Source organism: Eucyclogobius newberryi, unplaced genomic scaffold, assembly GCF_026437365.1.
Source record: "Eucyclogobius newberryi isolate DKJ021-1_F unplaced genomic scaffold, fEucNew1.0.hap1 SCAF_10, whole genome shotgun sequence".
NCBI lineage: Eukaryota > Metazoa > Chordata > Actinopteri > Gobiiformes > Gobiidae > Eucyclogobius > Eucyclogobius newberryi.
In genome coordinates, this window is record NW_027315724.1 from 19,952,529 (window position 1) to 19,967,641 (window position 15,113).

A 15,113-nucleotide genomic window follows, 5' to 3' on the forward strand; every position below is an offset into this window, starting at 1 on the left:
TGTCTGACAGCAGCAGTAGGCAAAACCTCCTTCACACAGCAGCCTGGATCAGTCACTGGAGCTGCTCTCCATAATACTGAGTTAAAGTGACTTTTATACTAAAATTGAAGATTTATGAGATGTTTGAATGTGTTTAATGGCTTTGATTTTTGATTTGATGTATTTGCCATAAAGTGCATGAAACATGTAATACATAAACATAACATAAACAAATGGTTGTAAACATAAACACAAAAAAGCGCAAGCACTTATTTCCATTGTGGTCCTTGTAGTGAAGCCAAAGCCTCCACAGTGAGACAGGTGCCAGATTATTCTGTTTTCTTCCACGTTCTAAACTCTTAAAGTGCATCAGAATCAGAACAGTGAATAAAACAAGATTCACAAACTAGGAACTTTCTTTGGTGGCAACATGAAACAATGATATAACAGCAAAATATATACGTACATAATTAAAAATTTTGTTTAAATCTGTGGTAGAATCTTCCCATGAGCCTTTTATGTCGTGGGAAATTGGGGAATTAAAAATTAATATTTTGGCAGATTTTCACTGAATGTCATTGACTTTGTGGAACAATTTCTTACTTATTTGAACAAATACAAATTTTTATCATATAAATCCAACACTCATACAATTATACTGTACCATTTGTAACACTCTCAAGAATAAGTTTCCATTAACCATGTGAAACTGCCCACAAATAACATCAAAACAGTATTTCTCTAGGGTTTTCAAGCCAGATTCTTTTGAAAAGTTTTCAACTACGATATATAACTGACTATTTTCATGCTTTTACTCTTGGCTGTGATTATGAAAACAGAACTATTGTAGTTTATTTCCATAATTCAGGTTATGTGTCCATACATCATTCCTTCTTAAGAGACAACACTCTGAAGTGTTAATTCCTTGTTTATTCCTTTAATTTCCCGTTAGTTCACGATCATTCTCATAAAAAAATTCCAACTTACATTTTTTGTGTTACTTACTTGTAAACCATTTTATTGCATTACAGGAACATTTATCTGTTGCCAAAATATAATCTCCTATATTTAAATTAAGGGCCTATTTTCCCCAAAACTCAACTTTCTCTGTTCCTGAACCTTTGGAGACAAACAAAAATCTTTGTCTTTGTGAGACTCTAATTCTGAACAGGACAGTTGTGAGTTCCTGTGATAAAAGCAGAATACAGCTGATGCTCTGATTTCACTAATCACACAAAAAATTTGACTCGGCGTCCAGTTAGAATCCAATAATGTTTCAAACAAATAAAAGGTCTATTCATTATTTTTGTAATTTTAGGGTAATTCGTTTTATTTGTGGGTTTTGATTTGACTGAAAATATGAGAGTTACAGCTTTAATTATTCTCTGTCCGTATGACAGCTGTAAATAAGAGTGTTATTATTATTTTTTACTTTTTATTAAGAGGATAAGAGTTTTTTTTATAAGAGCTTTTCTATTAAGAGTGTTTTTTAAAGTTTTTTGTAAATTACCTGTTCTTTGTTGTTTACGTCTGTGCCTGCGTTGTGTTGCAACACTGGAATTTCCCCATTGTGGGACAAATAAAGGCTTATCTTATCTTATCTTTAGTTTTATATTTAAGTAATTGATTTTTTCTCTTTTATGAGACATGGACAGCAATAAAATATATATATATTAAAAAGCCTCAGTTTAAGAGGTTAGTGTTGCCTAAAAGTCAGTATTTTACCGCCTTTTACCTGTAACGCATAATTACTTACACGGTGTTCTTTTTAAATAGGCAGAAGACTCCATTTCCCACAACCCCCCGCTGCCGCCGTGGCATTTGGCGCGTGCGCAGTGCGTCGCCGCGTCCAGGCCGGCTAACATGGCGTCGTACGTGGACATTCTGAAGAGCGAGTTCCCGCAGATCGACACTGAGCTGTTCGACTACATCACCGGTACGTTTCCCCCGGCTCTCCCGCGCTTCCACGGCGGGGGCCCCGGAGTCCCTTGGCCCCGCCGCGGAGCTGTCAGCGTCCCGCGGGGGCGGAGTGGGGAAAGACCCGGAGCACCCGCGGCCAACGAGCTAAAAAAAAAAAAAAGAAGCTAATGCTAACGGAGCAGAGACCGGCTGCAGTGCGCGGTGTGCCTCCCCGGCTTCAGAGCGCGGAACCCGGGGGGGAAAGAGCGTGACCCGCGGCGGTCTGCGTCGCGGCACACGTGGTGGAGCATGGTTTGACACGTATCGCGTTAAAACGGCACGAAAACGAGCCGTGTTCATGGGCGTTAACACGTGTAAAAGTGTCACCGTCGGACGGCTCAAGTGTGATTCATTCGACTGCAGCGCCGGGGCAAAGTTTCACCGCGAAGTTCAGTCGAGTTTTGTCACGTTCTTTCATTTATTCACGCTTCAAAATTACAAAATGGAGGTTAAATATGAAGTCGACCGTGACAGTGACAGACATCAGGGCTCACAGTTAATGGTCGTAAGAATGGGGACAAAATGCACTTTTCCAGCCTCGTAATTGTGTCTGAGCTTCAAAAAAGTGTTAGTGTTGAAGTGAGTAATATATCTGTTGATAAAAGTCATAAAAGAACATTTCCGTGAGCATACGTCCAGAAAAAAGCCCCTAAAAATTGAAAAATGTACGTGTGTCGAAATGTTTCTGTAAATGTGGTAAAATCCCATGTTAAACGTGTTTTAAAGCGGCTCTGACGTCATATATTCACACACCTTTTTAAAGGAACTATTGACAAACTCTCAAACGCATAGTTTTTCGGGCGTTTTTAGTCGGGTTTGGCGATGCTTTGCCGATAAAGTTCCACAGAATGACTTAAGATAATATATTCCTTTATTGTCCCACATGGGGAAATTTCATTAAAACATCGTTCTGCCTCCTTAACCTGGAATGTTCCGCACTGCTGCTTTAAAGTGACCGGTCTGAGCCGCTCATTAACCTGAAACGCAGTGAAGATGAACGCGTTTAAAATTTAGCGTAAAAACGTATACAGATTTTATCCCAGTGTAGCAAATTAGGTTTATAATTTTACTTCCTGTTTGTGATTGATGACATCACGGTGGGAAATTACCCAGCAAGCACAGGGCCAAAACTAAATTATTTTTTTATTTGACAATTAAAATATATATGAGAGAACCTTTTTGTTGTTGAATTAATGTTTAGACGGTCAAAAAAGTAGTTTATTTTGTGTAAATTATGCGTAAACGTTGGCGGAATTGCGTGTCCTCTGGCGTGACGTCACTTCCTGTCAATTTTCTACACATTCTTTTTGACTTTTTTCCACAACCAGCCACTTGTTTGGTGTAAAACTATCATTTATATTTACAACGGGTATAAATGCACCAAGAAAGTCCAAATTTAGAAAAAAATCATAAAAACCTGCCACGCCCTCTTTAATCACGTAAAATCCAAACGTGTCACGAGTGACTTTCTGAAGAGTCGACTCGTTATTTAACCAGGATTAACGGTTGTTATAGTTGAGATTTTGGGTCAGGAATGTAGTGTGTTGGAGATGGTTTAACCAGCAGCACAGCGCCCCCTTTCAGTTGGGTCAGGCCGTTACAGTTTGATCCAGTCGCGTGTGAAAGGTTTTTGAATCAAGGTTTTTCGCAGACTTCAAAAGGTTCTATCATATTTTAATGGCATGATTATTGTGAGAAGAATCACGATTTTACTATTCCACGCGAAATCCTTACTCCATGTCTATTTATTAGGAAATGTATTCATGATTATTGAGACTGTGGCTAAACAGTGGCGAAATCTTTAATTTTCTTTCAATCTCGTTGTCTCACGCGTTACTGTTCCTCAAGTTTGAGACCAACTTTACAAAATAAACAAACGATCAATATGAGGAAAAGTGAAAAGCAAAAGTTTCTCCTCAAACATGAACTGTAATGACTCCTTGCGCCCCCTGCAGGCGTCCTGGACAGCGGCGGCGCAGACTTTGAAGATGCAGAGGAGGTTTTCGAAGCCGTGGGAGGATTTCTGCAGGAAGTGTCGGCCGACGTCAAGAACGAGGATGAGATCCGGGACCTGTGTCTGCAGATGTTCAACTGCCTCAAACTGTAAGAGCGCCACAATCGAGGGCGTTTCAGTGGACCAACATTGTTTTTTAGTCGGCTAGTGATTTTATTTAGATAATAATATTGTTTAAATGGCACCGCAGTTGAAAGGAGAAGGTATGAAGTGGCAGCGCTGAAGATCTGGGAGTGAATCCTGAGTTTTTAATCTGACTTTTTCTTATTGTTTCTATTTAAAAAGTTGTTTTGCAAGAACTCGGATGATAAAATCAGAGATGTTTAATAGTCTTGAGAGCTTTTGTCCACTTTTATTCAACTAATCCATCAGCAGGGCGTGTCTTTAGTCGACTTAGTTGACTTAAGGCATTGAACATGTGATGATATTCTCAGTTTTTATCAGAATTAGAAGTACATTCATAACGTTCATGTTTTGCTCCAGGAACAACTGTCATGGCCCCAAACAGCAGCTTCTGTTGGACGCTCCAGTCCAGCTCTCTCAGATCAATGTCCACACCAGTAAGTCCTGCTTTAGTCCTGCTTTAGTCCTGCTTTAGTCCTGCTTTAGTCCTGCTTTAGTCCTGCTTTAGTCCTACTTTAGTCCTGCTTTAGACCCGCTTTAGACCCGCTTTAGTCCCGCTTTAGTCCTGCTTTAGACCCGCTTTAGTCCCGCTTTAGTCCTGCCTTAGTCCTGCTTTAGACCCGCTTTAGACCCGCTTTAGTCCCGCTTTAGTCCTGCTTTAGACCCGCTTTAGTCCCGCTTTAGTCCTGCCTTAGTCCTGCCTTAGTCCTGTTTTAGACCCCGCTCAGACCTTCTCGTTTCTTGCAGCTGAGATCAAGGACGTGCAGGGCATCTGGATGATGAAGAGGTCTCAGAACACGGTCAGTCTCTTCCAGGTTCTAACACGTCGTCACATGTTTCTTAAGTTAACCGAGAGTTAACCGTTTCCTGTTTCCTCAGACGGTCGACGCGAAGAAACTGGAAAAGGCCGAAGCTAAACTCAAAGCCAAACACGTGCGACGAAACGAAAAGGACTCTCAGAAACCCTCAACTCCACTGTACGTCATTACAGTACATTCTCTGCTCCTCCTCACATTCTCTGCTCCTCCTCACATTCTCTGCTCCTCCTCACATTCTCTGCTCCTCCTCACATTCTCTGCTTCTCTGCTCCTCCGCATATTCTCTGCTCCTCCGCACACTCTGTGCTCCTCCGCACACTCTGTGCTCCTCCGCACACTCTGCTCCTCCTCACATTCTCTGCTCCTCCTCACATTCTCTGCTCCTCCTCACATTCTCTGCTCCTCCTCACATTCTCTGCTCCTCCTCACATTCTCTGCTTCTCTGCTCCTCCTCACATTCTCTGCTCCTCCTCAATCTCTGCTCCTCCGCACACTCTCTGCTCCTCCTCACATTCTCTGCTCCTCCTCACATTCTCTGCTCCTCCTCACATTCTCTGCTTCTCTGCTCCTCCTCACTCTCTGCTCCTCCTCACTCTCTGCTCCTGTCGTTCCCTCTAGTGTCCTGGAGGAGGCGTCGGCGAGTCAGTCCAGCAGTAAAAAGGACAGCCGTGTGGACCTGAGCGGGAAGAACCGCAGCTACGACATCCGCATCGAGAACTTTGACGTTTCGTTTGGAGAGCGGTGAGTCGAGCAGTTCAGAGAGGAGGCTGAGACAAACGAGGTTTAGAGACCTGCTTTAGACCTGCTTTAATTCTGCTACAGACCTGCTTTAGTCCTGCTTTAGTCCTGTTTCAGACCTGTTTAACTCTTCTCTCCTCCTCAGAGTGCTTCTCCAGGGCGCGGACCTCTCGCTCTCCTCCGGCCGCAGGTTCGGTCTGATCGGGAGGAACGGTCTGGGTAAAACCACTCTGCTGAAGATGTTGGCGTGCCGCAGCCTCAGAGTCCCGGCTCACATCTCCATCCTCCACGTGGAGCAGGAAGTGGAGGGAGACAACACCCTGGCTCTGGACAGTGTTCTGCAGAGCGACACCGTGAGAGAGGAGCTGCTGAGGGACGAGAAGGCCCTGAACGCTCGCATCAACGCCGGAGCGTAAGTCCTGCCGAGGCCCGAGGGTTCGGACCCGCTGCCGAGGCCCGAGGGTTCGGACCCGCTGCCGAGGCCCGAGGGTTCGGACCCGCTGCCGAGGCCCGAGGGTTCGGACCCGCTGCCGAGGCCCGAGGGTTCGAGGGTTCGGACCCGCTGCCGAGGCCCGAGGGTTCGAGGGTTCGGACCCGCTGCCGAGGCCCGAGGGTTCGAGAGTTCAGGCCCGAGGGTTCGAGAGTTCGGACCCGCTGCCGAGGCCCGAGGGTTCGGACCCGCTGCCGAGGCCCGAGGGTTCGGACCCGCTGCCGAGGCCCGAGGGTTCGGACCCGCTGCCGAGGCCCGAGGGTGTAGACCCTGCACAGGACTGACTTCAAGGGCCACAATAACCTCTTTTATCAACAACAAACTGCAGTTTTTTGTGCAACTGACGACAAAACGTTTCCTGTTTGTTCTTTTCCAGCGCCGACGGCACAGAGAGCGTGCGACTGTCTGAGATCTACGCCAAACTGGAGGAGATCGAGGCGGACAAAGCTCCCGCACGGTAACACTCACATGATAACACACACACACGGTAACACACACACGGTTACACACTAACTCTGTGCTCCTCAGGGCGTCGGTGATCCTCGCTGGACTGGGCTTCACGCCTCGGATGCAGCAGCAAACCACAAAGTATGCAACCAAGATTTTACCTGTTTTAGGACCATATTTACTCTGTTTAGTCCTCTTGGCGATCATTCCATGACTTCTATCATCTGTCAGTTGCGATTAATCGATAGTAACAAGATATTTGTGATTCTTCAGGTCACAATAGAGTCGTAAATAATTTTAACCTTTTTAGAAACTGAAATGACTCGTTGACTTGGTTTGCACCTGGTTTCTGGTTGTGTCTGGATTAAAGATAAACATCAAATCAACAGTTTAAAAATATGTTTCCACGGTTATTTTCTGTTGAGTTAAAGACAAAAGGACCATTATTGTATTATTTTCACCAGTCCTGTTCTGGGGTCCAGTTGAACATTCAGATATAATGTCACACACTGTAAATAACTGTGACCTCTGACCCTTTGCAGAGAGTTTTCCGGTGGCTGGAGGATGAGGTTAGCGTTGGCCAGAGCGCTCTTCGCTCGGTGAGTCATCATTCAAAATCAGATCATTTGAGTTTGTGCAGGTTTAACTCAGACTAAACTGTTTCCTCCAGGCCTGATCTGCTGCTCCTCGACGGTCAGTTACTCTTTATTATAATCTTATGTTTATAAACCTCGGCTGCTTTATATTCATCTCTCAATCAATCTGTATTTTGTTCTGTTTCTGTGTCCAGAGCCCACAAACATGTTGGACGTCAGAGCCATTCTGTGGCTGGAGAATTATCTACAGGTCAGTGAAACCCCTGACCTGGACCCATTTTAGGCCGGCTTTAGTCCTGCTTTAGTCCTGCTTTAGACCTGCTTTAGTCCCGCTTTAGTCCTTCTTTAGTCCCGCTTTAGTCCCGCTTTAGTCCCGCTTTAGTCCCGCCTTAGTCCCGCTTTAGTCGCGCTTTAGACCCGCTTTAGCCCTGCTTTTAGTCCTGGTTCGGCCCTGGTTCAGTCCCTTCTCTCCTCAGACCTGGGCGTCGACCATCCTGGTGGTTTCTCACGACCGTAACTTCCTGAACGCCGTTGTGACTGACATCATCCACCTTCACACGCAGCGTTTGGACAGTTACCGCGGCGACTATGAGAACTTCGTCAAGACCAAAGAAGACCGACTCAAGAACCAGCAGCGCGAGTATGAGGCCCAAGTGCAGTACAGACAGCATATCCAGGTGAGACTGCAGTCCTGGTTTAGCCCTGGTTTAGACATGGTTTAGACCCGGTTTAGTCCCATTTTTGTCCCGGCTTAGTCCCGGTATACTTTTAGAGACATTTGACTCATTTTCTTTGAATTTAGTGGAAACCTAAACTGTTTTGGGTTTCAGGTGTTCATCGACAGGTTCCGGTACAACGCAAACAGAGCGGCGCAAGTGCAGAGCAAACTCAAGCTGTTGGAGAAACTGTGAGTGAAAAAAAACCTCTTTCAAACGCGTCCGAGTCTTAAAACCTCAGGACTAAAGCTGTTTTGTGTTTCAGGCCTGAGCTCAAGCCCCTGGAGAAGGAGACCGAGGTCCTGCTACGGTAAAACATCTCCCTGTTCTGATGTATTGTCCTCAGAGTCATGTGTTTATATCCAAAGAGTGGATTCTACCATAAATACCAACGCTCCGTCTCCAACGGGCAGTTTTTGATCGTTCTTTTAAGGCCGTGGCTATAGAGCCGCAGCGCGGTCAAATATCCCCGCAGTTTCAGGAGCCGCGGCACAAAATAGCCTAGCAGTTTCGGCTACGCGCCGCAGCTCTGTAGACACTCCCTTCGGTTACTTTCAGATTTCCCGATAAATTTTACCTGGTTTGGACCTAGTTTGGACTTGGGTTAGACCTGGTTTGGGCCTTGGTTTGGACCTGGTTTGGGCCTTGGTTTGGACCTTGTTTAGACCTGGTTGGGGCCTTTGTTTGGACCTGGTTTGGGCCTTGGTTTTGACTTTGTTTAGACCTGGTTTGGGCCTTGGTTTGGACTTTGTTTAGACCTGGTTTGGGCCTTGGTTTAGACCTGGATTTGCATCTGGTTTAGTCCCGGTTTAGACCCGCTTGAGACCCGCTTTACCGTAAATACCGACACTCGGTCTCCAACGGGCAGTTTTTGATCGTTCTTTTACTTTCAGATTTCCCGATCAGTTTGAGAAGTTGTCTCCTCCGATCCTGCAGCTGGACGAGGTGGAGTTCTACTACAGCCCCGAGCACAGACTCTTCACCGGACTGAACCTTTCCGCAGACCTGGACTCCCGGATCTGCATCGTACGTACAAACGCCGCGCCCTGAAGCCAGAACGTTTAATGCGACGCACGCCAACACTCACCGTTTGTTTGTTCAGGTCGGAGAGAACGGAGCCGGGAAAACCACGGTGTTGAAACTACTAATGGGAGAACTGACTCCTGTCAATGGCGTACGGCAGGTGCACAGGTGAGTGTGTGGAGGGTGCAGCAGGGGTGAGGGCGGGGCAGGTGCGAGGGTGAGGGCGAGGCTGAGGGCGGGGCAGGGGGCGGACAGGTGAGGGCGTGACGGAGGGCGGACAGGTGAGGGCGCGACGGAGGGCGGACAGGTGAGGGCGCGACGGAGGGCGGACAGGTGAGGGCGCGACGGAGGGCGGACAGGTGAGGGCGCGACGGAGGGCGGACGGGTGAGGGCGCGGGGGCAGCGGAGGGCGGACGGGTGAGGGCGCGGGGGCAGCGGAGGGCGGACGGGTGAGGGCGCGGGGGCAGCGGAGGGCGGACGGGTGAGGGCGCGGGGGCAGCGGAGGGCGGACGGGTGAGGGCGCGGGGGCAGCGGAGGGCGGACGGGTGAGGGCGCGGGGGCAGCGGAGGGCGGACGGGTGAGGGCGCGGGGGCAGCGGAGGGCGGACGGGTGAGGGCGCGGGGGCAGCGGAGGGCGGACGGGTGAGGGCGCGGGGGCAGCGGAGGGCGGACGGGTGAGGGCGCGGGGGCAGCGGAGGGCGGACGGGTGAGGGCGCGGGGGCAGCGGAGGGCGGACGGGTGAGGGCGCGGGGGCAGCGGAGGGCGGACGGGTGAGGGCGCGGGGGCAGCGGAGGGCGGACGGGTGAGGGCGCGGGGGCAGCGGAGGGCGGACGGGTGAGGGCGCGGGGGCAGCGGAGGGCGAACGGGTGGGGGCAGCGGAGGGCGAACGGGTGAGGGCGCGGGGCGGCGAACGGGTGAGGGCGCGGGGCGGCGGACGGGTGAGGGCGCGGGGCGGCGGAGGGCGGACGGGTGATGGCGCGGAGGGCGGACGGGTGATGGCGCGGGGCGGCGGAGGGCGGACGGGTGATGGCGCGGGGCGGCGGAGGGCGGACGGGTGATGGCGCGGGGCGGCGGAGGGCGGACGGGTGATGGCGCGGGGCGGCGGAGGGCGGACGGGTGATGGCGCGGGGCGGCGGAGGGCGGACGGGTGATGGCGCGGGGCGGCGGAGGGCGGACGGGTGATGGCGCGGGGCGGCGGAGGGCGGACGGGTGATGGCGCGGCGGAGGGCGGACGGGTGATGGCGCGGCGGAGGGCGGACGGGTGAGGGCGCGGCGGAGGGCGGACGGGTGAGGGCGCGGCGGAGGGCGGACGGGTGAGGGCGCGGCGGAGGGCGGACGGGTGAGGGCGCGGCGGAGGGCGGACGGGTGAGGGCGCGGCGGAGGGCGGACGGGTGAGGGCGCGGCGGAGGGCGGACGGGTGAGGGCGCGGCGGAGGGCGGACAGGTGAGGGTGTGGAGGAGGGTGCACAGGTGAGGGCGGGGCAGGTTCAGATCTTTTGATTCCCAATAAATAGATTTTATTATTTTATATTTGTGATCAAATCTTTCTTCTTGTGTTCGAGCAGAAACCTGAAGATCGGATACTTCAGTCAGCATCACGTGGACCAGCTCGACTTGAATGTCTGCTCCATCGAACTGCTCGCCAACAAGTTCCCCGGTACTTCAAACACTGCAAATACTTAAAATACTACTGCGATTACTGCTGTTCTTCTGACCAGACTTGCTGCTTCAATAAACTGTTTGTTTGCTGGTTCAGGTCGGCCAGAGGAGGAATATCGCCACCAGCTGGGCAGATACGGCGTTACAGGAGAACTGGCCACTCGTCCTGTGGCCAGTTTGTCAGGAGGACAGAAGAGCAGAGTGGCCTTCGCTCAGATGACCATGCCCTGGTGAAAACAAAGACCCTAACCCAAGACCCCCCCCACCCACCCACCCACCCAAGACCCCCCCCCCCCTTAACCCAAGACCCCCCCCTAACCCAAGACCTCGTCAAAACGGGTCTAACGCTTTCAAAACAGACTGTGAAGATTGTGATCTTAAAAAACTGAAACTTAACTTTGTTCCAGTCCGAACTTCTACATTCTGGACGAGCCGACGAATCACCTGGACATGGAGACGATCGAGGCCCTGGCCAAAGCCCTCAACAAGTATAAGGTGAGACTGGACATGGACATGGACCTTACTCAAGTTCCTCCATCGTATTAGGTTGCGGGAGGCGTGGTCCTGTTGTCTCACGTCTTACCTCTCTATGTCCTGCAGGGGGCGTGGTCCTGGCGTCTCACGTCTTGCCTCTATTTGTCCTGCAGATGGGCGTTGTCCTGGTGTCTCACGTCTTGCCTCTCTTTGTCCTGCAGGGGGGCGTGGTCCTGGTGTCTCACGACGAGCGTCTCATCCGTCTCGTCTGCCGTGAGCTCTGGGTGTGCGATAGCGGTCGAGTGGCGCGCGTCGACGGCGGTTTCGACGAGTACAAACACATCCTGCACGAACAGTTCAGGAAGGAGGGCTACCTGTGACTGCTGTCAATCAGAGCGCAGCACGGGGGGAGGATGAGCCACACCGGCCCCGCCCACACTTGACCCCATCGGCCAATCAGAGCGGAGGACTCCTCAAAATGTTAAAACTTGACCTGAAAGACTGAGCCGCGGCGTACGATTGGCGGAAACGGTTGTCAATCGTCAGAGCCAATGGAAGAGAGACTGTTTTATGGGCGTGGTCTTAGCCTGCAGGGGGCGGGGCTTCCACAAAGGACAAGCATTTATTTTTAACCAAAACTCAAAACATGAAAGTTTCGATGGAGCCACAGCAGCTTAAGAGTTAAATCATAAATGTTTATTAGCGTCAAATGAAGAACATCTCGTTACAGTGGATGTTCTAAAGAACTCTTTACATTTCTAACTTATAGATCATGTATGTTTGAATTAAAGATGAGTTTTATGGTCATGAGTTTTGGGGAGATTTCTGTGACGGTTTCAGGTGTGAAGACGTTTTGTCTCTCGTCCAAACGTCTCTTTGGTTCCTGTGAGTTTAGAGCTTTAACTGAGCTCATACTGAATCTCACGCTCCAAAAACGTCACAAAACTACATTTCATAACTATTGTTTATGGCATTTTAAAGAAGACGTATGGTGCTTTTCTCTCCCTGTTCTCATCACAAACATGAGGAGCATTTAGCTTCAGTCGCCTTTAGCCTCAGTCCAGTCGCGTTTAGCCTCAGTCCAGTCGCGTTTAGCCTCAGTCCAGTCGCGTTTAGCCTCAGTCGCTTCAGTCGCGTTTAGCCTCAGTCGCTTCAGTCGCGTTTAGCCTCAGTCGCTTCAGTCGCGTTTAGCCTCAGTCGCTTCAGTCGCGTTTAGCCTCAGTCGCTTCAGTCGCGTTTAGCCTCAGTCGCGTTTAGCCTCAGTCGCTTCAGTCGCGTTTAGCCTCAGTCGCTTCAGTCGCGTTTAGCCTCAGTTGCGTTTAGCCTCAGTCGCCTCAGTTGCGTTTAGCCTCAGTCGCTTCAGTTGCGTTTAGCCTCAGTCGCTTCAGTTGCGTTAAGCTTCAGTCGGACTGGTTTGATGAGTCCTCTTCCTCACAGCAGCACACATAAGCACTAGAGGTAATGGCAGAGGGCACTAGCGCCCCCTTGTAGCACCTCGTCTCCCGTTCAAGTCCTAACAACGCCCTGATCTGAGATGTGACAGGTTTATATGAACACGAACTGATTCTGGTTTCACTACGGCAACAGCAGGTGGACAAACATCCAACATGACTCTTTACTTTAAACATGTAAATTTTAAGTTAAATGAGTCCAACGTTGGTGAAAATGCATTTAGCTGTTAATAAACGTCAGTGAACGGATCTGAGAAGCGTCGAGCTCATGAGTTTGTTTGACTGTCGCAGTTTCCAGATTTCACAAGGTTAACAGAAATAAACATGAAACTGTCTTGCATCGTTACAGCTGAAGAAACATGTTTAACCGTGTCACAGTCTTGAGTTTTAAACATGACGGACATTTAGTCAAGCTAATGACGAGCGCGACGTTGTGGACTCTTTTCACTGGAACGTCACGACTGGATCTCAACATCACGACTGGACCTCAGACTTTCGTGCAAGTCTATTGAATGGCAGTTCATGACTTATCAGCTTAAGACACACAACAAATACTTAACAAGAGCTGAAAAATACCTGAGACACTTAAGAAAGAGCTCTTTTAGTCTTGATGCTAATGCTAACTTCTGAGTTTAACAAAAAATTAACGTCAAAAACAGTCTTTATTTGAATGGGTCGTTTAGTGTTTCAGCATTAGTATCAGCGTTAGCATTAGCAGGTTGATCCAAGGCAGAAGTGGGCGTGGCAGAATAACATGAGTAGTAACATAGTAGAAAAAGCTTCAGTTGTAGTCATCTGGACTCGGTTTGAAAAAAATAGACGTTTCGACTCTCATCCAAGAGTCATTGTCAATAAAAGAATTTAGATCGAGAACTCCGATATTAATACTGTTCTGTGGTAAGACCCGCCCATTAGGAGGAACCTTCCCGAAGTAGAAAGAGTTGTTTGTTTCAACAGAAACTCCCCCCTTGTATCTACCGAGCTAGCCTATTCAGAATCTTAATGGGCTATTAGAATCCTCTTTGTCTTTGTGAGACCCTGGCTCAACCACCCTGAGTACCTGATTAGCATCTAAATGTCCTGGTCCTCTACCTTTCCAGGGGTTCAGTAACCCATTATAAATAACAGGAAGATTAAACCTTAGCCCTCCATTTCTGTTTAAAGAAGGTCTTTCTTTTTTAACAAAAATAGCTTCCTTGACTCCTCTTTCAAACCATCTTTTCTCCCTGCTTAAAACCTTCACCTCACCGTCTTCAAACGAGTGATTAGAGGCTTCAAGATGGAGATGCACGGCGCTCTGAGGTCCTGAACTTGTATTTCTTCTGTGCTGATAGAGCCTCTTGTGTAGAGGCTGTTTTGTCTCACCTATGTACCGTTCTTTACAGCTTTCTTCACTGCATTGGATCGAATAAACTACATTGCTCTGTTTTTGAGTCTGCAACTTGTCCTTAGGGTGAACCAGTTTTTGTCTTAAAGTGTTTCCTGGTTTAAAATAAACAGGGACTTCGTGTTGTCTAAAAATTCTCTGCAGTTTTTCTGACCGGCCAGACACATAAGGGATAGAAACACCCTTCCTTCTCTGTTCAGTTTCCCTTTTGTCCTGCTTCTTGGTTCTCTTCACTCTGTTGAGAGCCCAAGCGGGGTAACCACAGGCTGAGAGGGCATTTCGGACATGTTTTTCCTCTTTCTTCTTGCCCTCTGAGCTGGTGAGCACACCTTGAGCTCTGTGTTGTAAGGTTCTGATCACACCCAGCTTGTGCTGTAGTGGGTGGTTGGAACCAAAGAGCAGATACTGGTCCTGGTGAAGCCATGCCTTGCATTTATGGCCTTCCAAAAATACACAAAAAGGAGGTTCCACTCAGACCCATAGTGTGCAGCACAGATTCCATCACTTACAATGTGGCCAAGCATTTAACAACTATATTGGCTCCGCTTGTGGGGAATTCGGTACATCATGTGGAAAACACGCACAACTTTGTGGATAAAGTGAAACGTCTCCAACTGGACCCAGATGACCTCATGGTTTCATATGATGTTGTGTCCCTGTTCACCTGCATCCCGACCTCTGATGCAGGAGCAGCAGTGAGGATCAGACTGCAGGAAGACACCACCCTACAGGAAAGGACCAAACTGACACCTGAACACATATGTAAACTGTTGGACATCTGTCTGAACACCACTTACTTTCAATTCCGGGGACAATTTTACAGACAGATTCATGGCTGTGCCATGGGCTCGCCCGTCTCTCCCATAGTGGCCAACCTGTACATGGAGCACTTTGAGAAGAAGGCACTGGCCTCATTCTCAGGCATTGCCCCAAAGCTGTGGCTTCGCTATGTCGATGATACTTTTGTAACAATCAAGAAACAAGAGCTGGAAACCTTCTCTGATCACATCAATGCTGTGGACCCACATATCAGGTTTACAAGAGAAGACGCTAAGGAGAATCGCTTGGCCTTTCTTGATTGTTCCACGATCAGAGGAGAGGACGGGAAACTCCAAATAGAAGTATATAGGAAACCTACACACACGGACCAGTATCTGCTCTTTGGTTCCAACCACCCACTACAGCACAAGCTGGGTGTGATCAGAACCTTACAACACAGAGCTCAAGGTGTGCCCACCAGC

At 49.2% G+C, this 15,113-nt stretch overlaps 1 protein-coding gene across 1 annotated transcript; it reads left to right on the top strand.

Moving 5' to 3' along the window:
- The first annotated feature begins 1,787 nt into the window (after positions 1–1,787).
- On the top strand, positions 1,788–11,880 carry abcf3 (ATP-binding cassette, sub-family F (GCN20), member 3). Its single transcript, XM_072462006.1, has 21 exons — positions 1,788–1,915; positions 3,894–4,041; positions 4,436–4,512; positions 4,823–4,875; positions 4,955–5,052; positions 5,512–5,634; positions 5,777–6,043; positions 6,498–6,578; positions 6,650–6,709; positions 7,111–7,167; positions 7,239–7,261; positions 7,359–7,414; positions 7,641–7,841; positions 7,995–8,071; positions 8,146–8,190; positions 8,774–8,906; positions 8,983–9,071; positions 10,467–10,558; positions 10,658–10,790; positions 10,968–11,055; positions 11,256–11,880. The coding sequence occupies exons 1-21, from the start codon at positions 1,843–1,845 to the stop codon at positions 11,412–11,414; spliced, it is 2,133 nt and encodes a 710-aa protein (XP_072318107.1). The 5' UTR covers positions 1,788–1,842; the 3' UTR covers positions 11,415–11,880.
- Positions 11,881–15,113: the final 3,233 nt, after the last annotated feature.